Source organism: Mus musculus, chromosome 4 (genome assembly GCF_000001635.26).
Source record: "Mus musculus strain C57BL/6J chromosome 4, GRCm38.p6 C57BL/6J".
Taxonomy (NCBI): Eukaryota; Metazoa; Chordata; class Mammalia; order Rodentia; family Muridae; genus Mus; species Mus musculus.
Window position 1 is genome coordinate 47,332,642 of NC_000070.6, and position 22,364 is coordinate 47,355,005.

Consider the following 22,364-nt stretch of genomic DNA (forward strand, 5'->3'; position numbering starts at 1 on the left):
TGGGGGAGGAGGGGACCTTGGTGTGTGCTTAGGCCCAGGCATGAATGCAGGTGATAATGATGAGGGGCTGCTACCAGGATTGAAGGGCTCTTGACAAGGTGAATTATAGTCCTCTCCCCCAGAATCTACCAGTTCAAACTCATCTCCTCTTGTCTAGTCGTCCCATGTTCCCTTAAGCAGCAAGCCCCATTTTGACAATGACAAGCTATTCAGCAATAGCCACGGTCTTTATTTCCATCCCTCATCGTGCTAGACACAAAATATGTTAGATTGAGAATAATTTATAGTCACTTACAACCTGCTTCCTTCCGACTGCCACTTGAGTATAAAACTGTGTGGATAGCAGTTTCACAGGAGAAATAGACAGTTAGCGGCAAAGCTACCCAGAGCGATAATATTATCTCACATTTTTTACAGAGTTTCACAGTTTGTCAGACATTTTCTCATGCATTATGTATATTAGTTGATTCTCATAATAAACCTACTATATATGTGTGTGTGTATTATATATGCATCTATGTAAATGATATACACATATACAGATATATGTATGCTCTGCATAATGTGCCTAAAGAATAAGGCTTAAGAAAGAAAATCACATACCCAAGGTCATGGAAGCAGGCAGAACGAGTTTCTCTGGGTATGCCTTATGGCCTCATTGTGTAACACAATAGCTGTGAAGATGTCTGTCTGCTTGTGTCTGTGAGCTCTTTTTGCCATATACACTGATGTTCATGTCTATGTATGTCAGGTACTGTGAGTGATTGTGTATGCTCAACTACAGCCTATGGCCCATCTCTTAGATCAGGATATAAAAGTTTTCCTTTACTTCAAGACTCACTCCCTTCTGTGTCTCATGCTTTCACCCCTCTGGAACTCCCAACCACTGTTGTGAATTTTGCCTTTAACCCATGAAAACACCATGAATAGCATAGCATTTGTTTGTGTGCATCACTGAATACTATGGGTCCATGGCTCATTCATTCTCCTCCGCTCCTGTGCCTTCGATATACACAGTGTTGTCTAACAGGGCCCTGGACTTCCTTGTTCACTCTCACTTCCTAGATGTTGAAAATATCTCATCAGAGTGACAAAACATCTTTGAATGTTCAGTGGTGTTGCGTGCCCAGTCTGCCACCTCAGAGAGATTCTTCAAAGCCATGGAGCTGACCTAAGCAGGAGGAAGGCTCTAGTGAAAGGTTTCACTATTGGCCTCTACAGTTCTGGTGAGGAATTCAGATGTCTTCTGTTGCAAGGTCTTCCTTCTGAGCTTCCAGTGACAAGTGCCACCCACTCCTGTCCATTAACCCAATTTCCATGTCTTTACACACTTCTCTTTCAAATTTCTGGAGTATTAATGCTACATTCTTACAATTTCAGCAGCAAGCAGCTTTTGCAGAGGTAAAGGATGGTGTTAGGGGGAGAGGCCACCTTGCCCAGCATGTGCAGTGCCCTTGGCTCGATACCCGGACGACATGGGATGGGAGGGAGGCATATTCAGATTGTAAGTCATGACCCACTTGTGAGTTATGGAGTTCAGAATAGAATCCTTTAAAAAGTCATTACTTTCTGTAGCAGCCAAGAGTACAAAAACATCAGAGTGTGTTCCCAATAGCAGGTGGCAAGTAATGTTTTGTGACAATTTTGTTTTAGGTATGTATATGTGTCACAATGTAAGATGTTTCTGTGGTCCATGTACAAAACTTCTTCACAAGTCGCTGCTCAAGAGGAACATTGCAAGGACAGTGGCTACTCACCTACACCATCTATTCCTTCCCTCCGTCATGGTAGCATGGTCTGTGGTTTGGACGGACCCCAAGAGCAGCCATGGATGACCTAAACCAGCAACAATATTCTTAACTCAGTGGGCACCATGATTGGCTCAGGAATGAGCATTAACCTCACCTAAACCAACCAGGACATGTCATTCCTGTCCATGGGGGAAAATACATGTGACCAATTAATCTAGATAGCCATCTTTTGGAGAAGACAAGGATATCCTTTCATGAGACTGTGATTCTTCCAAGCATGCGGTTTAGAGACGCTCAGTCTGGTCAGAGACACAGAAAGGCTGTTCGCCATTTCACCAACTCCTACCTGAAAGCAGAGTTGCTGAGATAAGTGACAAGATCAATATCAAGCATGGCTTCCAAGCGACTTCCAAGTGACACCATCAGAAACCCACTTATAAAGTCATAATCCCCCCAAAAGCTTTGTCAGCTGGGCATGGTAGCGCATCCCTTTAATCCCAACACCTGAAAGGCAGAGGCAGGATGATCTCTGAGTTCAAAGCCAGCCTGGTCTACAGAGAGAGTGCCAGGGCAGTCAAGGCAACACAGAGGAAAAAATCTTAGGAAAAAGCAAACTGTTAGAGAAAGTATGCTTAGAAAAGAATAAATTACATTAAAGAAAGAAAGAGAAAGAAGGGGAGAGAGGGAAAGAGAGAAAAAAGAAAGGAAGGAAGAAGAAGGAGAAGGAGGAGAAGGAGAAGGGGAAGGGGAAGGAGAAGGAGAAGGAGGAGGAGGAGGAGAAGAAGGAGAAGAAGGAGAAGAAGAAAAAGAAGAAGAAGGAGAAGGAGAAGGAGAAGGAGAAGGAGAAGGAGAAGGAGAAGGAGAAGGAGAAGGAGAAGGAGAAGGAGAAGGAGAAGGAGAAGGAGAAGAAGAAGAAGAAGAAGAAGAAGAAGAAGAAGAAGAAGAAGAAGAAGAAGAAGAAGAAGAAGAAAGCACACAAGCAAGCAAGCAAGCAAACTTTGTCAGTGACCACAGGTCTCCCTCAGTCTCTAGCCCCATAAAAAATAGTCTGAATGTTGGAAAGTCTTGCGTATGTAGGAGGCTGAATTCAGACTTGGGAGTCACCAGTGTGCCCATGCTGGTAGAAAGCAGGGAAGCATTTGATTGTTCCAGAAGAGGTAAAGACAAAGAGAGATGGCCTAGAACACATTTGTGAGAAGAAGAGTGCTTGGAGGTGGACAGAGGGGAGAACAGTCAAAGATCACTCCACCTGAGCTCTTGCTTCGTGGTTCATCTGCCTGACTTCCAGAGCTTTCCCACTGGAGCCCTCCCTGGGTGGTGGAGAAGTGGAGGGAAGAGGCCAACTGCAAAGTTCTTACAGTGTCCAGAGCCCTGTCTAAAGGAAAGAGAAGGCACTGACCTAGACCACTCCTGGACAGAAATCTTACATATAAACTCTTCTGGAACCACTAGAATTTTTGTCTTCATCAACTTAAGTGACTTCAGTGCTTGGGGTGAGTGAGACTGTCATTCTTTAATGAGTGAGCGGAGGGGGTGGCTGGCTAGGTTGGCGTTACAATGGTGAGACAAGTGATTGTCTGTGGCCATCTGCCTCGCTAAAAAGAAAGATGGGCTGAAAGGGGTATCTGTGGATGCTGAAGGGAGAAAGGATGAAGAGATGAACAGGTGAGTTCTTTGATTTATTTGGTCCTGTCTCTGAGGAGTATTGTCTTCCCTTCTTCTCCCGTGCTCTTGAAGACCAAGGAAGAGAGAAAAGCACTCGCAGAGAGCCAGCCTCCTCCATTGGCTTGTTTTGTTTTGTTTTTTCATAAGCAAGAAGGAAGACTTCATCTAAGAGAGATAAATAAATGGAACTCTAAAACAGGATGCAGTGCAGAACATTCTAGAAGTCCAGGCACTCATTCTGTAAGGTCGGTACAGTCAGTGGACCTCTGGTAGTTTCTTTTATTTCCTTTAGCTTCAGAACTAAAATCCTTTGGAAAGTACCTAAACTAACCATCTCAAATTCATTACCACAAGTGAGGAAGGGCTTAGGGTTGGTTACATTCTGGAACTGAAGGGAGAGGAGAGGAAGACACAAGCTGTTCCTTGGGGTTGGATAGGATGACTGAGGAGTGGAGTTAGAGGTGCCCCACCTGAGCAGTGTGGTCATCTGTCACTGAGCTGCTCTGAAATCTATCCCAGAAAGTTATCCTGCCGGCCTTGGCATTTTGCTCTACTGCTGTGGGATTGTACTCAAACTTAGCCTTGGCCCCATGAAGATGCTGGAGCTCTTCAACAGAAATCTCACCTTTCTTTTCTCCCCCCCCCCCCCCAGAATCCAAAGATGGCTAAGCTTCTGGCTTTTCAGGGCCTTCCTAGAAATCCACATGACCTAGTTCTGATGGGCTGATGGGCTCATGTGCCCCAGATACTGCATGCCCATATATATATTGCCTTCTGGCTTTAGCTTGGTCTAGCAAGGTTCTAAATCTGAGGGCTGAGTCCCACATACAATGAACACCTTGATATTCTTGGAGATTGTGGGGCATGGAGCACATGGAGTGTGTGTGTGTGTGTGTGTGTGTGTGTGTGTGTGTGTGTGCATGAGAAAGAGAGAGAGAGGGAGGGAGAGAGAGAGAGGGACAGAGACAGAGAAACAGAGTGATCAGGAGACCCCAGGGACCACAGTGAATGGATGGCTTTCAGCTGGATGCAGGGATTAGTTGCTGAAGGTGGTTGGTAGGAGAGAGGAGTAGTCCTTTACTCTTGGGAGCATTCGCTTTCCCCCCAGAGTGTGGCAATCAGCAGCTGTCAGTATTTGTCTCTAGAGCATCCTTTCTGAAATAGGAACCCTGTGACAGTTCCTTTGGGAACAACTTCAGTTAACTCCTCAGCCACTGGTGCCACTGGGTCTGGAAAGTTACCAAATACAACACCCTATCTGTGCTGACTCTACCGAAGAGAAAGCGGACACCTGTGCTCAGCTAGTCACATGGCCTCAAACCCCTGGCTTCAGTGGGAGTTTTCAATGTGAAGCAGTGTGGCACTCTACTCACTGGGCATTAGAAATGGAGGACTGTTTGGGTGACTGTTGTCACAAGGGTGATAGATGTTTCTGGCATCCTGGGTGACCAGGAGTATCAAATACCAAACAACAAACAGCAGTAATCTACCCTATTCAAGAGACTATTAGCTTCTCCATGGAGTTACTCTATACCAAAAGATGGATACCCTGTCTTTGCTGGGCCAATCTGTCTGTTCCTGGGATTTTTAAAATATCTGGCAAGGGATGGAGAGATCCTGGGATTTTTAAAATATCTGGCAAGGGCTGGTGGTTAAAAGGACTTCTGGGCTCTTTAGAGGACTCAAGTTGGGTTCGCAGTTACCACATCAGATAGCTTGAAATAATACCTTATATTTAATTCCTTATATACTAGCTATATATTATATATAATCACTAAAATAGTGTCAAATTTTATTATTAATTTAAGAATATATCACATTATAATTTATAATACTATGTTTTATAATAATACTTTATATCCCAGCTCCAGAGGATCTAACACTCTCTTCTGGCATCTGTGGGCACAGGCACTCACATAAGCATACTTTAACACACACACACACACAAATAAACATAAACAAAAAATTTAAAACAAAATTTCAGAAAGAAAATTCTCTACCTCTGGGTTCACCAGCTACAGGAAACCTGAAACAACTTGGCCATTTCCCACCTAACAACTCAGGCAATAAGATGTTTGAAGGTGAGAATATGGCTAGTACCCAGAAAAGGCTGAGATGAGCCATGAAGGGCGGTGTGTGTGTGTGTGTGTGTGTGTGTGTGTGTGTGTGTGTTAGTCACACCATCTGTCCTTGTCATTCTTGTTATGACCGACAAGTTTAATTTTTCTATTTTCAATTTTAAATTTTGTTTATGCCCTATTTATCTCAGTGCATTTCCAAAGACCCTTGTAACCCAAAGACTCTTGACAATATTGATGTTTCAGAAATCAATGGCCCTCCTCTGTGGGTGACAGATGGTGTGAATGTGAGACTGGAGAGATGGCTCAGTGATTAAAAGCACACACTGCTATTGCAGAGGACTCAGGTTTGGTTCCCAACACCCACATCAGGTAGCTCCCAATTGGCTGTAACTCCAGCTCCAGGCAATTTCTTCTGGCCCCACAAGTACTTACACATGTGAAGTACCCATCCTAATGTTCATGTAAGCACATACAATGAAATAAATATCTTAAAGGCAGCTTTAGCTTTCTCTATTCCTTGCACCTCTCCCTTCTGAGTATCTAAAAATAGAGAAAACAGTCCAGGGAAGGCTCACATATCAAATTAGGGACAGATGTAGGGTCTCAGCACCATGTCATTTAATAAGATAATGCTGAAACTGCTGCCACTCAGGTGGAAATGTGACTAGTCTTTACTACCCCACCTGGCACTCTGGAGAATACAAAAATCAGATCCTCTGGGAATGTGTAGCTGCCTGGGATCACCACGGCTACAGAGATTCCATCGCTTTGACCTAAATAAAGACTGGAACATCAACTGGAAATGGTAGTATGAGAACTATGGATGAAAGGGCAAAGAGATGCTTGCCCGCTAGCTGGGGGTTCCACGTGGGGTAATAAAGGAACCAGGCAGGGTTGTCTAGAGGAATATAATCAGTGTATGTATATGTATATATATGTGTGTATATAATAAAAGGGGATTTTACTAGAATGGATTACATGATACGGCGTGGAAAATCCAACAATGACTATCTGTGTGCCGGAGAACCCAGGAACCTGGTAGCTGGCAGGCCACAAAATCAGATCAGTGGACATCAGACTGACAGCAATTGGCTCGATGCCTTAGCTGTCCCAGTCTGGTGCTGAAGACGTGGAATGTTCCTGTAGAGTCACTGGTCAATCCAATCCACCTTTATGGCCAGGAGCTGGAGTCCGGAGCAGCAACAGCATATTAGATGCACTCAGCAGCAAGGGGTGAAGGCAGGCAGGCTGAGAGGTTTTGTTGCAGACTTTTATCTGGGAACCTGTCAGAAGGTGCTGCAAACTCTGAGGGAGGGTCTTTATCCCTCAGTTGATCCTCTCTAGAATGCCCTCAAGGGTCTGTCCAGAAGGGTGTTGCTTAGTTGATTCCAAGTACCTGAAGTTGACAATCAAGATTAAGTGTCCTGCTGCTCTATAGGGGCTCCTATTTCCATCAGGAGGCAGCTGCCATCTCTTTCCAGCCTACAGCATTCTTAGAGGCTCCTTGTAGTCAGATTCTACCTAGATGGACATAGAGCTTTTGTCTTTCCTATTAGGCATGCAAGTCTGGGGCTTGCCTGACTTATCTGTTAAAATGGGGAAACTGATCACTTCTAATTAGCTTCAGTATTGAACTATTGGATGCATGGGCCCCTCTGAGATGCTGCTCACTATTTATAACCCGTCTACCAGCTCTCCCCTCCCCTCTCCCTTCTCACTTCTCCCCTTTCCCCCTCTCCTTTTCCCTTTTCATTCCTCCCTCCCCCTCTCTCCCTCTTTCTCCCTCTCCCTTCCTCCCTCTCCCTCTCCATCACACAGACCAGCTTCAAAGTCATTGTGTGTTTCTCTGCCAGCACACAGTATTAACTATAACAGATACAGGAGGGACTCACATAAAAAGCACTGGGTAACTACAATACAAAGAAAGTCTGATTCTGATTTGTCTAAAATTGCTCTCACTTTCTTCTCTTTCAAGTTGATTTCTCCAAATGATTTAGCTACTGCAATCTTTGTCTCTCTCTCTCTCTCTCTCTCTCTTTATATTTTTTATTACGTATTTTCCTCAATTACATTTCCAATGCTATCCCAAAAGTCCCCCATACCCTCCCCCTACTCCCCTACCCACCCACTTCCCCTTTTTGGCCCTGGCGTTCCTCTGTACTGGGGCATATAAAGTTTGCAAGTCCAATGGGCCTCTCTTTCCAGTGATGGCTGACTAGGCCATCTTTTGATACATATGCAGCTAGAGTCCAGAGCTCCGGGGTACTGGTTAGTTCATAATGTTGTTGCACCTACAGGGTTGCAGATCTCTTTAGCTCCTTGGATACTTTCTCTAGCTCCTCCATTGGGGGCCCTGTGATCCATCCAATAGCTGACTGTGAGCATCCACTTATGTGTTTGCTAGGCCCCGGCCTAGTCTCACAAGAGACAGCTATATCAGGGTACTTTCAGCAAACGCTTGCTAGTGTATGCAATGGTGTCATCGTTTGGAAGCTGATTATGGGATGGATCTCTGGATATGGCAGTCTCTAGATGGTCCATCCTTTTGTCTCAGCTCCAAACTTTGTCTCTGTAACTCCTTCTATGGGTGTGAAAACAATCTCTCTCTCTCTCTCTCTCTCTCTCTCTCTCTCTCTCTCTCTCTCTTTTGACTATGCTGTTTTCATTCAAACATTTATTACCCATACCCAGCTTGAAGCACACCAGAGACAGAGGATTAGTCTCTTCTTGGGGGCATTTCTTGGAGTTTGTTAATTTATGATTCCTTTTGTACATGTCCCATGAGTACTTGAAAACAACAAAGGACTCTGCTCCTTGGCTACTTGCACTGTATCCTGGGAGTTATTTACTCTTCTTCATCTTTTTAGTTGCTCAGGTCACCAAGTTCAGCATGTCTCTGCAGATCTTGCTGTGCTTCTGTTGAATTCTGTCAGCAAGTGTGGGAAACTACTGTGTGAGCATAGAGTTGTGAACGTGCATGAGAACTGCATGTGCGTGTGTGTGTGTGTATATGTGTGTGTGTGTGTGTGTGTGTGTGCTTGCTTGCAAAACTAAACCTGTGCAGGTTTCCAACAAAGAGGCCACATGGTCATGCACCCCTCTGCCTTCTAGTCTGTTCTTTGTCTTTGTGCTTTCCAGAATATGTGATTAAAAGGGAATTTGATCCAGAGGAAGGGGTAGTGGCAGTCTCTATTGAAAACCTTCAATTTGTTTTGACCACAGGATTTGTTTTCTCCTGATTGAGCAGGAGAAAAGCCAGGCGCTGCCAAGAACTATACAACTTGGGATGGGGCAGAATGATAAGGAGAAAGGGGCCAGCATTGAAGGGAGACAGGGCATGCAATCTGAGAGGCAATAAATAAAGCCACAGTGGCAGATGACAAACAGGCAGTCAGTTTCGGAGATTCTAACAGGGGTGTAAGGTGAGCGGAGAATAGCAATAGTATTTGAGATGCTGAAAGAGATAGACATTATGGAGGTGGGATTGCAGAGAGCACACACCCACATCCTAGCCTGGATCTCAGCCTGTGATTTCTGCCTCAGAAAGAGGAATGGTAAGAGGCAGGCTGGGCTAGTCTGGAAGAGCCTGACATTATAGACGATGAAAAGAACAGCTTAGGTATGGACTCTTTAAGGCATGAGTGTGCCCATGAGCCCACTCAGGGTCTGAGGACAGACCTCTGTTTGGAAGCAGCTCTCTGAGGTAGGGAGAAGCTACAACTTGCCAGCCCCACGCCCTGGCTAAGAGAATCCCAGAGGTACACATCTCACTTTAGTCCCCAAGGGAGAGTGGTGAAGACAGAGGGACTGTTTCCAGGGACACAGGGACAGCGGCAGGGAGTAGGGTCAGCTTAATACATTTCTATTTTTGGCAGACCAAACAGTCAAAAAAAAACAAGCAAGGATTAGCTACTAGTATTAAGTGCGCGCGTGTGCACGCACACGCGCGTGCACACACACACATGTACCCACAAATTCACATGCCCAGCAAACCAAGTTCACTCTTGTTTCCAGGTATTCATGGAGCATTTATGAAATCAATCATAAATACAAAAAGAAGTTCCTTGCCTAAATTAAAAAAAAAGTTGTTGGTCATAATTCTCTGACAACATTGTATTTTCAAACGAGACATTCGTAAGAAAAATCTGAGCGAAAACAAAACAATACAAAACAAAATTAAACAAAACATTTTCCTAAAGTAACCCAAGCATTTGGGGAGGCAGCTTGAGAGTGGGGGTGGGGGTGGGGGTAGACAGCCTGTGAGACTATTTCTAATGTTAGAGAAGCAGAGAGGCAACGCCAGAAGCAGAATTCCTCTGGTACTCTATTGGCAAAATAGCTTTTCTTTCGATCCTCTCGGATCCCTAGAGTGGCTCCAACAGTATTCTGCTAGAACAGGAAAAACTGCTCGTGATTTTTAATTTGTCTGTGTGATGGGTGGAGGTTGCACGGAAGAGATTTTGCTCCTGGTCGTTAATAGATTGACCCAGTCGTGAAAACGTAAGACAAAACAAAACACACACACACACACACACACACACCAAATGAAACAGAAACCCCCAAACCACAAACAAAAATCACTGACCATTCATAAGAAATACGTCTTCTTAATTGCATTTCTGAATTGGCAGAGAATAAGAGATTTTGAGGCTAACACGGGCTTTTGTGGGAAGGAGCTCAGCGGGAGGGCACAGCTGGCTGATGCTCTGATGCCCTGCGGGACCCATGCTGAACCACGTCCCCTTGAGCTTTGTGGTCTGTTCTCATAGGGCACGGAGACTAGGAGAGGAAGTTCAGGGACCATCCAAGGCCCCCAGGACACCCCCTACCCCAGAACTGAAACCCAAAAGGTGTACACCTCCAGTGGAAGGGTGAGCCCGAAGTAACTCTTAACCCCCATCAAGCCTGGAAGTTTCAAGAACTTAGGGACTGGTTAAAATGACAAGATAATGAAATCACTGAGAATTTGAAGCCACAGACTGGTGTAGTTTTAGAGGGTTTTTTTTTTTGTTTTGTTTTTAACATTATTTAGTTCTTGTGTGTTTATCTGTACATGTGTATATGAAATGGGGCACACACACTATGGCATATCTCAACCCTCCAATGAATGTTGCTTGGAATTGAAGTTGAATTCAAGGACCAACAGAACCTCGGAACACAAAGACTACGATGCTCCCGAGCCCTTGATTGGTTGGTACTCTATGAAGTTCTGGAGAACAAAGAGTTCGAAGCAGGGACAGAGAAATAATGAAAACCATACAGCATGTTTCTCATCTCTATGACCAGATGTGTTCAGTGTACAGGAGGTCTCATGGCAGAATGGGGGCTGTTTGCATGGTGACCTTGGGCCTGCTAAGCTGCATTGCTAAGGACGGGAGAGAAGACATCTTAGCCGAGGCAGTCCTTGACCAGGCAGGTCGAGGCATTCCTCTAGGGGAGTAAACAAGGTGCTGTGGGAACTGGGCTCACACTTCATGATAGTGTAGGAAAGTCCACTATATGCAGGCTACAGTGGCAGTTGTGTAGATGTCAGAGGTCAGAGGAGGAGCCACCAGAGTTAATTCTTCCCTTCCACCATGTGAGTCCCAGGGGTCAAACTCAGACCACCAAGGTTTTTAACAGGAGCCTTTTCCCTGTTGAGCCATCTCTCTCTTAATTTTTTTCTTTTTCCCTCCCTCCCTCCCTCCCTCCCTCTCTTCCTTCTTCCCTCCCTCCCTCCTTCTCTCCTTCCCTCTTTCCCTTCTTCCCTCCCTCCCTCCTTCTCTCCCTCCCTCTCTCCCTTCTTCCCTCCCTCCCTCCCTCCCTCCCTCCCTCCCTCCCTTCTTTCCTCCCTCCCTCCTTCCCTCCCTTCTTCCCTCCCTCCCTCCCTTTCTTCCTTCTTTCCTTCTTTCCTTCTTTCCTTCTTTCCTTCCTTCTTTCCTTCCTTTTGAGACAGGGTCTCATTCTGTAGGCCTGGTTGACCTAGAATGAACTCTGAGGACCAGAATAGCCTAAAGCTCAAAGAGATCCCCCTGCCTCTGCTTCCTGAGGGCTAGAACTAAAGGTATAAATCTTCCTTTCACATATGTTAAAGCCCAAAGTCATACTACCAGCATGTTTCAAACAACAAATAAATAAAAAATAAGCCAATACCTTAATTTGCACTCATTATAGACTCACAATTGTTCAGGTGGCAAAAAACAAAAGCAAGCAAGCAAACAAACAAACAAACCAAAACCAAAACTGGAAGCCTTGATATAAAGGCTGATCTTTGTATCAGATCTCAAAAGCCCAGGAAAGTGAGGAGTTTTCGATGAAAAAACAAAAACAAAAACAAAAAGAGAAACCTGACACAGGGGGACTGTGAACAAAAAACAAAACACAGTAGAAATGATCAAGTTTAAAAATATAAAGAATTTCAATGCAAAAACAAATATATTTTGAAAAGATCGATACAGAACTTGCATAAATTTGAAATATAAAATAATGGAAATTAAGACATCTTGGAAACTGTAAGAAAGAAAATTTAAAGATAAATCTTGAAATTTAAGTCTCACTTTCCAATATTTCTAGGTTAAGGACTTATCTAAGGATACATTTGACACATTGCCATAAAAGTCTCATGCTAAAAGAAACTCCAAAACATTGTAGAGGAAAATTAGAGAACAGAAATATACCATATTCATGGAGGATCAGATTGAATACTGTAAAATATGTCAGCCCTTTCTAGAGTGAGGCCCTGACTCCACCCACTGAGTTCTGCAGTTATGGGTGGGCTCGGCAGCATAGCCTGTACCTGTGTAGGTGCAGGAGATTCAAACTTGGGTCGTTGTGCTTGTGTCACTGTACTTGTCCACGGAGTCATCTCTGTAGCCCTGTAAACAATTCTTGACAAAGGCACCTCTGTGGTTCAGTGGTGGAAAAGAGTATTCAACAAACCATACTGGGAATAGAAAAAAAAAACTCGATTATTCCTCACATCATACCTATGCATTAGTTTAAGACAGCTTGAGGACTTAAATACAAATGATCAACATCCAGAATACCATGTACAAGAATGTCTTTGTGATTGTGTCTTGGACAGTTGACCTATTCTATAAGAAACTACAATGTGGGATACATGGGCTTGTACCTTTGTTAAAGCCCAAGGAATGTGCAAGTGTTACAACAATTGTTTCTTCCTTGGAGAGATAGAAACAATGTATACTCTTCTTCATGAGGTCCCACTGATAAAACAAAGTGCATCCTGGGAAACGACTTTAGGCTTCCTTACAGAGCATAAGTGAGGGATTACTTACAGTGGGTGGTTGGGGTAGGGGTGGGGGGGACTCCCAAAGTAGCCACACTGTAAAGTCTTCCCTCAGAAGGAGTGATAGAGTCTCATGGCCATACAGATGGAATTCCCTCCAGTTAATCTCCCCAGTCTATATACTTCTGTACCCAGAGGCCATGTCCAATAGGGCAGAATTGAGTACAGAGCTGGGAGGAGTGGCTGGAATGCAGTGACCTCCTCCAACTCCTCTGAAGAAATGTGCACAGCCAATAGGCCAACGGCTCTAGTCTCTTACAAGCAAGCACAGCTGATCTGATGCACACAGTGGCTGTTTTGCTTGGAGGACCATGTTCTCTAACATAAACCAAATGTAAACTGATGTGAGTGTGTTTCCGTTCAGGCTCACTGTTAGTAACAATGTACTCCACTTTATGTGGGGGCATGGATAGTGAGGCAGGTTGTGTGTGGGTTGGGGCTGGAGATAAATGGGAAGGAATTCCATGGAATTGCAAGTCAGCTTGGCTACAAACCAAAATATGCTCCAAAAAGTAAAGTCAAGGGCTTTACTTTTTTTTTTTTTTACAAGGGGTGTGGTTGGGGTGGTAGAGCGCTTGCTTAGCTTGCACAGAGTCCCGAATTTGATCCCCAGAGCTGTACAAACCCTTAGTGGCGACAGAGGTCTGTAATCCCAGCACTTGGAAATTAGGAGCAGAAGGATGTAAAATTCACTTTTGGCTATATAGTAAATTTGAGTCCACTGTGGGCTACATGAGACTCTGTTTTAATAGATGACTAAATAAATAGTCCATTAAAAACCAACCAAATGAACAAATAAAACCAGACAGAAAAGAAAGCCAGGTTACCTACAAAGGAGAAGCTATTTGACTGTTGTCTGATTTCACACCAGCAACAAAGGGAAGGCAGAACCACTCCCGTATTCCAGTTGCTTAATGAAAACAGTCACCCTGGCATTCTATTTTCAGTGAAAACATAATCTAACAATGACAATGAAAGAAAAACATTTGTACCAAACGAGAGCCAAGAAGATATGTTAGTTAACTTTCTGTTGCTGTGATAAACATCATGGCCAAGCACTTTATAGAAGGAAGGGTTCATTTTGGACTTACGGTTCCAGAGCATTAGAATCTATGACGGCAGCAGCTCCTGCTGCAGGAGCAGCTGAGAGCTCACATCCCCAGCCAAGAGGAAGGCAGAGAGCATACTGGGGAAAGTAGGAGGCTCTTCAAGTCAAGCCACCTCCCAAGGCCACGCACCCTCTAATAAAGCCACACCTTTCCAGGGAGTCTCACCATCTGGGAACCAAGTATTTAAAGGCCTAAGACTATTGGCTGACAACTAATTCGAAGCACCACAAATGGTTCCCTCCAAGGAGACCAAAAATATATATATTTTAGGCAGAATGGAGGTGATGCAATACGGATATTCAGAGATTTAAAAAAATGATCAGAATTGTTTTGCAGTGTGATTTTATGGATTCTTCTATTTTAAAAGAGAGTCTATTTCACCTTTGAGTGGGGGGAAGGTCAGTGCTGGCTCATTTTCTCCTATTTTGTTTTTCAAAATGTTGATCTTAAAAAAGAGGTATCTGGTATTTTTAGTGACATGTTTACATGTGTTTACTGTGTATGAGTGTAACCATGTGGGTGCAGGTGGCAAGGAGGCAGGAGCTGGAGTTTCAGGTGGTTGTGTGAGGTTGGGTTCTGGGAACCAAATGAGGTTTCTGTGTGTGAATAGTCCGGTACACACTCGGAACCCCTGCAGCCTCTTCAGCCCCCTCTCCTGACCTTCCCTCTGAGCACGTGCATTTCTAACTGACTTCTTCTTTTATGAGTCATATGGGTCAGGGCCCCACAATGACTTATGATATCCCTACCATATGGTTGCCTAAGCAAGACCCACACACCCAACATGGATAAGAAAATGTTTTTATGGCCCTACCCTTAGATCAAGAGCCATGTAGCTGCTGAGAGAAAGAGAATCTGTTTTCTTCCAGGATGCGCTCCATGATAGACTATTCAATCCCCAGGGGCTGGTCCTAAACATATGTACATATAAATGGACTAATGTTGATGTGTGTGACAATAAAAATTAATGGAGAGTAGGTTATGAATTTCAGAAGGAGATGGGGGTGAGCTGGTGGTAAAAGACAGAGGGGTAGAAATGAAAAACATGAAATTCCCAAAAAATAGTTAAAAATGAAGGGGAATAATAACATAATTTCTTTAACAAAACAAATAAATATAGACTTGCAAGGTAGTATTAATATAAATATATAATGTACATATCTCTCTCTCTCTCTCTCTCTCTCTGTGTGTGTGTGTGTGTGTGTGTGTGTGTGTGTGTGTAAAGCAAATAACTTAAGGTTGAAAGAACTGTAGCATCACATAGAAATTGGCAAGATAAAAATCAGTTCGAGTTTGACCAGAAATTCCTCAATTTAGAAACTGAATAAAACCCAGGCTGTTATGTGGATTCAATCTGGGGCCTCTGAGTCTCTGCATTTTCAAATGTGTGGGCCTGGGGTCAGTGTTTGTAAAATCTCCTTCAGGCTTCAAATGACTTAAACCACATCCTTCTGAGGTGAGTTTCAAGTCCCAGCTTGTTTATGCTTACGCCTCTGGCCAACTGACTAAATTAGATTGCTAGAAACGCTCACATCTGAAGAAAACACCTAGACTTAGCAGCTGATTGTGAAGAATATCACAAAACCCTCGGATGAAGAGATGCCTAGGATTCGCTGTGGGAGAGGGACACAGAGCATCCATGCCTTGGAAAGAGCATCACCTTCAAGGATCCTCCGTGTGTGAATCTACCCAGAGGTCTCCCATCCCAGCCTTGCACAGGCATAGTTGAAACATGGCTAACCATATAAAAAATGACTGGACAAGAGGGTATGTTCTAGAGTGCCTAGCCTGGGTAGAGAAGTTTAGCAAGTCTGTCAGCCTGATTCTGCTGCATCTCTGGAGAGTACAGAATAGGACTCTTTCTTAAGTTCAGGTATTATGTCAAACAGGATGGGCAAGTTTCTTTATGTCCAGTGTCTCCAAGATAGAAAGGGAGTGGGGGTTACTATCTATGACCAGCTTCAGGGAAGAAACATTCTAGTTGTGTTGTGTGGCTTACCTTAAGGATGAAAAGGGAGCTAAGAACCACGCATGGATTGTATATATATTATATATAAATTGTGTGTGTGTGTGTGTGTGTGTGTGTGTGTGTGTGTGTGTGTGTGTGTGTGATAATTTCACCTCTATGCTTTGACTTTGGTCTCTGCTCAGTTTTTGCCCAAATCAGTGGAAGGGGCAATAGTGAACCCAATGTGCTATCTCTAAACCTAAAATATGTGAAGTGATCTTACATATTTTCTCTCATTATCTTAGATCTCTGCATTGCCATCGTAGCAAGTCCAGGCTAGCCTGCTAGAGGATGAAACCCCCCACCCCACCCCGAAAGGGTCTGCTTGGTCCTGACAGCGTGCTCATGACAGAGCTTAGCAGAGGCCAGCTCACATTGCTCTAGATCAGAGAAGCTGGCTCTGCCTGCCCACAATCTCTAGACAATAAATGCAGCTATGATTCCTAGCCACTAAGTCGTGAGGTACATTGTCATTCAGTTAGGAGCACAAAGAGTTGGCAACATCTAACCAGGACATAAATCAATAATATTTGCAGGTTAGAAGAGAGGAAAGGCTAGGACAGAATAGGCAGAAATGAAGTATTCTAGGGCTTAAAACAAAGGCTTGTTTTTTTCTTGCGCAATAGGAAATATGCATTAGAGTTGATGTAGTTGATCACCACATTTACTGGAGACCCATTTTCCTTCATTATTAAACCTAATATGAGCTATCACCATTATGCTTACAAGAGGCTGTTGTGTCTCCAGAGGTTGCAATTATGTTCCAGAAAGAAAGAAAGAAAGTGAGAGTGATGTGTTTGCTCCTTGTTTAAATGGTGTATTAGTCCTGGTCCTCTAAAGGAACAGAACTGATAGACTATACATGTAGGTTTATTAGAATGTTTTGCAAGATGTAGTTTGGGCGGTGGAACACTTGCTCGCTCACACTGGACAGGCGGAGATTCTAGGAGTTTCTCAGCCCCATGAAGCTGGGCATCTCAGTAGTCTCAGTCTGCTGTTCAAAGCCTGGAGGACGGCTGGTCTCCAGTGTGCATCTGATGCCCAGAGAAACTGTTTCTAAAGTGGGTGAAGGAAGGCTACAGTAATGGGATCCTTGGACTTGCTGGTGAAAGTGAGGGCAAGCAGGCAAACAAAGCAAAGCAAAGCAAAGCAAAGCAAAGCAAAGCAAAGCAAAGCAAAGCAAAGCAAAGCAAAGCAAAGCAAAGCAAAGCAAAGCAAAGCAAAGCAAAACAAAACAAAACAAAACAAATGCCATTTAGGGTGAGTCTTCCCATTGCAAATAATCTGCTCAAAAAGGCACTCGCAGGAGTGGCTAGCAGCTTGGGTTTTAGTAGATTCAAGTTGACAGCCAAGGTTAGTCATCACAGGGGGAACAAACTTAGCCGGGAAGGAAAGCGATTCCTGTTCCCGTTTTGCTGGACTGAACCCTGCTGCATGCTCACTCAAGTGTGGAGCTGAACAAATTGAACCCCTCCCCCTCCCCTCCTGGTAAATTGCTTTCCCTGAAGGAGTTAGGATTCTGTTACCAAGCCACTCTAGAAATGGATAGAGATGAGAGAACTAGAACCTTTGGCTCTCTGTTTCGGAGAAAGTATCTTCGTTAAGAGAATTGCCCAAAGGGAAAAGAGCAATGTACTCAGCGTAAAGGCTGAGGGTTTACCGGGTAGAGGGCAAGGGGCTAGAGTACTTCTCTCAGACAGAGCTCCAGAGCCAACTTGCTGAAAGATGATCCTCTTTCTCTTCCCCTTTAAATCAAGGCACTAGAGTGAGCATCCTATGAGCCTTCCGAGAATTTGTGGAGACTAAGATGGGAATGAACTTTTGTGATTGACTGTCTACAGGCAACCACTCATTTAGGCCTCACAACAAAACTGTGTGTATAGGTAAGATAATTCTTACTTTGCCACAAGGAGGGTGGACGGGAGGTGTGTGTGTGGGGGGGAGGGGTAACAGAAGGTGGAATGAGTGTTGAGGCTAGGGAGTGAGTAGAAATCAGGCAGCCCAGACCCATATCTAGAGAATGTTAGGATCACGAGGGTCCAGAAGTCTCTAAGGCTGGAGGCTTCGACCTTTGGCTCAACCTTTCAACACAGGTGGGTTCATTCATTTTACTATATTTAAGCAGGTGAATGTCTTCTGAAGTGGTCAGGTGCCCTGTGCAGTAGAACCTCCTGAGTAGTTTATTAGCGATGCATATTCTTGGACTGCCTCCAGAGGAGCTTAAGCAGGCATTCCAGGTCCCAGACCCAAGCAGCTGAACCCAAAAAACTGTAGAGAGTCCCAAATTTAAATGGACAGGTTTTGTTTCATTCTAACACAGCTTGTTTTCAGATCTGTAGCTCATGGAAATTTCCCCCTAATATCAGAAAGATATAATTTAAAAATAGTCTGTTTCTCCTTCTTGTTCCTCAGTTTCCAAGTGAACACACTTCATTCCATGGAAAATGTCCTGGACTAGGAAATGTGTCACAGAAAAAAATCCTCATGTTGATCAGTACAGGCTTCATAAGGCAAAGCATTGGGTTAGACTCAAGGTTAACATCATGCAAAGGGGAGGGGGCAAAGTAAATGGTATTAACTAAATATTTACTATGTCCCAGACACTGTTCCAGACACATTATGTCACTAAGGCACTCTGGACTTGTGATTCAGTCCCATTTATAAGTGGGATGGGAGCTTTTAATATTTGCAACCCATTAAAGATAACCAGAGAAAAAATTCCTATGAGATTAATTATTCATGCATAGCATAAAAATCTCTTGAGATCTTATGCAAGACACAGACTAGATCAGAAAAAGAAAAATAGGGGGGGCATCTTGGCATGTGGCTGCAACCCCAGGCCTGGGGGAGGGGAGGTGGAGGACTAAGGAAGGAGGATTCCGAGTTTCAGTCTAGCCTGGTTTGCATAGTGAGACCCCCATCTTTAAAAACCAAGGGCTGGGGGCCGGAGAGATAGGTTAATAGTTAAGAGACTGCTGCTCTTGCAGAGGAAGTGGTTCCGTTCTTAGCATCCTTGTTAGGTGGCTCACAGTTCCACTCCAGGTGTCACTCCAGTTCCAAGTGATTGGACGCCCTCTTCTGGACCCCACAAGCACTACTTGCATACGGTGCACATAGGAGCACAAGAGCTGGGGGTATAGCTTATGAGTAGAGTACTTGCCTAGGAAGTACAAGGCTTTAGGGGTGGGGGTGAGGCGGGGGCAGTCACTGGAGATTTTAGGTGTGTCAGGCTCTTTATATCTCCCAGAGAGATTTCATTAGAAGCTGGTCAAATTTAGTCCCTGTAACCTCAGGGCATTTGAGCCAGGGGGGCCAGGGGAGCCAGGGGAGGCAGGAACTGATGGTTCTGGAGTCCCAGAGAGCAGGCCTGTTCAGGTTCTGGCAGGTTGAGGACTTGCTGAAGCGTGTCCTAGCTGGAGCCGAGGAGCAGTCTCAGACCCCAGCTCTTAGCCCCCACGGTTTGCTTTCATAAGCAGGATCAAACTCTTGGAAAGTGGCTATAAAGCAATTTACCAACAGCTACTAGAGGCCGGCTGATTCCTACTACGGAGCTTTATTTAATTCCGAGTTCAAATCACACAGAAAATAACATTTTCTCCTTAAAAGGTTCTGCGGAAAAATGCTGTCGGTGCCATGCGGCCGCCTCCGTGACTGTGTTTGTGTCTGAAGAAAGGACTAGTCTGACAGGAAGAATTACAAATCTGGAGCTCATTTTGGCGTCCCAGAGGGAAGGTGGGTGGAGCGTCTCACAGTAAATTAGGAATTCAGAATGAAAGCGGAGCTGAGTTTATTTGGGTTTTTAGTGACACCTCGAAATTATTACACAGGAGTGTCGGAGACAACTCAAAGTACCTATGACTGCTCCCGCTTCGCCCCGGGGCGGGATGCTTCTTCGTAGGGCAATCCTCCCTCCTTCGAAACCCGTGGGCCTCTCCGCTTCCACGCGGGGACAGCAAAGGTGGGAGGGAAGGAGGGCGGCGGGGACCCTTAGTCTGGGTCTTTTTACGGTGCCGAGACACAGAGGCCACTCGGGGGTGTGTCTGAGCTCCACCTTGGGATTCCGAAACTGGGCTCCGACTTTGAGACTGGAATTTGGGGAGAGGACGACGAGGTCTGGGGCGGACGTGGAGTGCAGAAAGAAATCGGACTGTCTTTGCGGGGAGGCTGGAAGCCGCGGGTCTAGGGTGGGGGAAGTTGAACCCCGGACAATATTGAGGGTCCGAGTGGCGAGAGTTGGGTTTTGCGGGTGCAGGACTGTGCAGGGGAAGTCAGGGTGGGGTTGGAGTAGAAGAAAAGAGCGTGCAACGGTCACAGTCTTTCCCTGAGCAACTCTCACAGGCACACCCTGCGCTCAGTCGGGACCGTGGGCTCCCTCGGGCGCGCAGACTGGGACCCTGCCCCCACCCGCCGCGGGAGCGCGAGCTGCCCGCTGTGGCTGGAGTAAAGGCGCCCAGCGGTGAGGGGGCGTGGTCAGAGGCCCAGCAGTGCGGGGGCGTGGTTAGAGGCAGAAACCCACGGCCGCTCATTGGTAGCCCAGGGCCCCGCGGGCGGGGCTCTCGGCTAGGTCCCGCTAGGGCGCTCGCGGGCGGCGGGGGAGGCGGGGTCGGCGGGAGCCGGGCAGCCAATGGGCGTACGCCCCTCGAGCAGTTACAAAGGGCCGGAGCGAGGCCGCGGCGGCGGCGGGGAGGTGGGGCGAGGAGGGGCGAGGCTTCCTGAGGAGAAGCTGCGGCCGGGGCCGGGCCGGGCCACAAACAGTGGCGGCGGGACCATGGAGGCGGCGGCCGCTGCTCCACGTCGTCCGCAGCTCCTCATCGTGTTGGTGGCGGCGGCGACGCTGCTCCCGGGGGCGAAGGGTGAGTGGCGGGCGGGTGGCTGCGGGGCGCGCGGGCCGGGCCGGGCCTCTGGCTCGCTTCAGCTCTTTCTCAAACATGGCGCGGGGCCGGGGGCGCAGGTGGCGGCGCCCGGCCGGCCGGGCGCTCCTGACCCGGCAGGCGCCACGCGAGCCGGGGCGGGGAGGAGAGGCGGGGCGGGGGCGGTGTCGAGCGCGGGTGGCGGAGCACCGAGCAGAGGCCGGCCCTCTTGGGCTCCCGGGGGGCAGCGGCTGGCGAGCCTGCCGAGGTCGGGGGCTGCCCTTAGGGGTGCGAGGCCGGCCGGGACCGTGGCCCCCTGATTCCACTGCCTAAATGCGCCCCGGCCTGAAGCTGTTGGGGCGTGGGCGGGCACCGGCGTGGAGGCGCTCCGGGGCCGGGCGCTTGGAGGGCTCCCCGGAGGGTCGAAAGGGGCGCCGTGGGCAGAGACCCCGGGTGGGCCGCACCGCCGTGAGTGCCGACGCCCGCCTAGGGCGACTTTTCTTCAACCAGGGGCTTTGTGTGAGAAGCAGGCGCGAAGATGCGCGGAATGTTCTCGCTTCGTGAGTCTGGGAAGAGTTCAGAGTCCAGTAACCAGAAGGCTGCAGATTGTCTTCTTGCTAGTAGAAACTTGAACGTTTGCTCACTCTGCAGATTTGGGAACGTTTGAATGGGAACGGTTCTGTAGAATTGATCAAATTATTCCTTTTCTCGAGGGGATCGTTGCTTTGGGTGTATCATTTCCCTAAGCGGTAGTTTTAAAACCAGACCTCTGTGTAGCTGGGGTTTGAAGGGAAATGTGTGGTTTCCCAAAATATTAAAGCCGGTCGTGATACTGGTTGTCACCTCTGGAGGGAAGATTGAAAAAAACTTTGTCAGGAACCAATTAAAATAGGAGAAAGCAAAATACTGAGGCTCGGCATTAGCAACCTGCATACAGTGAAAATACATTTTTGTTGCGGAAATTGGATAACAACATTTTAAAAAGCAAAACAAGCCAAAACAAAAGTCTCTCCAGACTGTGGATGCCAACTATGATTAAACTTAATAGTTACTGTTTATTGGGAGTTGATTATAATGCAGATGTAAAAGACACAGTATCAGAACCCTCGCAGTACCAGTATTTGTCCTGTATATTGACATGAAAACTGAGGTGCAGAAGATTAAGTTCTTAGTAAGTGCAGAAATTAGGATTTGCACTTAGGCTTTCAGGGTTCAAAATCTGTGCACCTGTTACACCAAAGTAGCATGACTCACTTAAAGAACAGTTGATATTTGATAACATAACTTAGCCATCAGTTTCTTAGTTTACTTGAACATTCTCTTTACATAGGTCTACAGTAGAAGATACAATGGGTTTTTGACATTGGCTTAGGAAGGAAATAATGGTGGACAAAGTGGGAGAATTGTTATAATTATGCATCAACTATAAGTGACCATATCTAACAGTTATTTGGGTAAAGTAATTAATTCTTTTCTACCTAAAACAAAGCAGGACACGTTCATGCATTTAGCAGTATTGACGTGGATGCTGAGAAGGCTGGTTCATGTCCTGGAGGACTTTATAGCCTACTTAGGCAATGATGTAATACAAAATTAGCCTAGATGTTTTTAT

At 45.9% G+C, this 22,364-nt stretch overlaps 1 protein-coding gene and 2 long non-coding RNA genes across 5 annotated transcripts in view; 1 reads left to right on the forward strand and 2 right to left on the reverse strand.

Moving 5' to 3' along the window:
- Nucleotides 1-1,374: 1,374 nt before the first annotated feature.
- Gm42282 lies at nt 1,375-13,954 on the reverse strand. Its single transcript, XR_881255.1, has 3 exons — nt 13,877-13,954; nt 12,273-12,419; nt 1,375-1,836 (listed from the first exon to the last, which is right to left on the reverse strand). It is a non-coding gene; the product is annotated as a predicted gene, 42282 (long non-coding RNA).
- Nucleotides 13,955-19,672: 5,718 nt separating this feature from the next.
- The window catches only part of Gm32435, a 33,833-nt gene continuing 31,141 nt past the window's right edge, over nt 19,673-22,364 (reverse strand). The window contains exon 3 of the long non-coding RNA XR_390551.4: nt 19,673-21,597. This is a non-coding gene — a long non-coding RNA (predicted gene, 32435). The remainder of the gene's footprint in view (nt 21,598-22,364) is intronic.
- The window catches only part of Tgfbr1 (transforming growth factor, beta receptor I), a 61,705-nt gene continuing 59,921 nt past the window's right edge, over nt 20,581-22,364 (forward strand). For all 3 annotated transcript variants that reach the window (XM_030253397.1, NM_009370.3, NM_001312868.1), the window contains exon 1: nt 20,581-20,755. Coding sequence is in view for 2 of the 3 variants with exons in the window: in NM_009370.3 (NP_033396.1) it covers nt 20,671-20,755 (85 nt within the window). In the remaining variant the exon portion in view is untranslated. The remainder of the gene's footprint in view (nt 20,756-22,364) is intronic.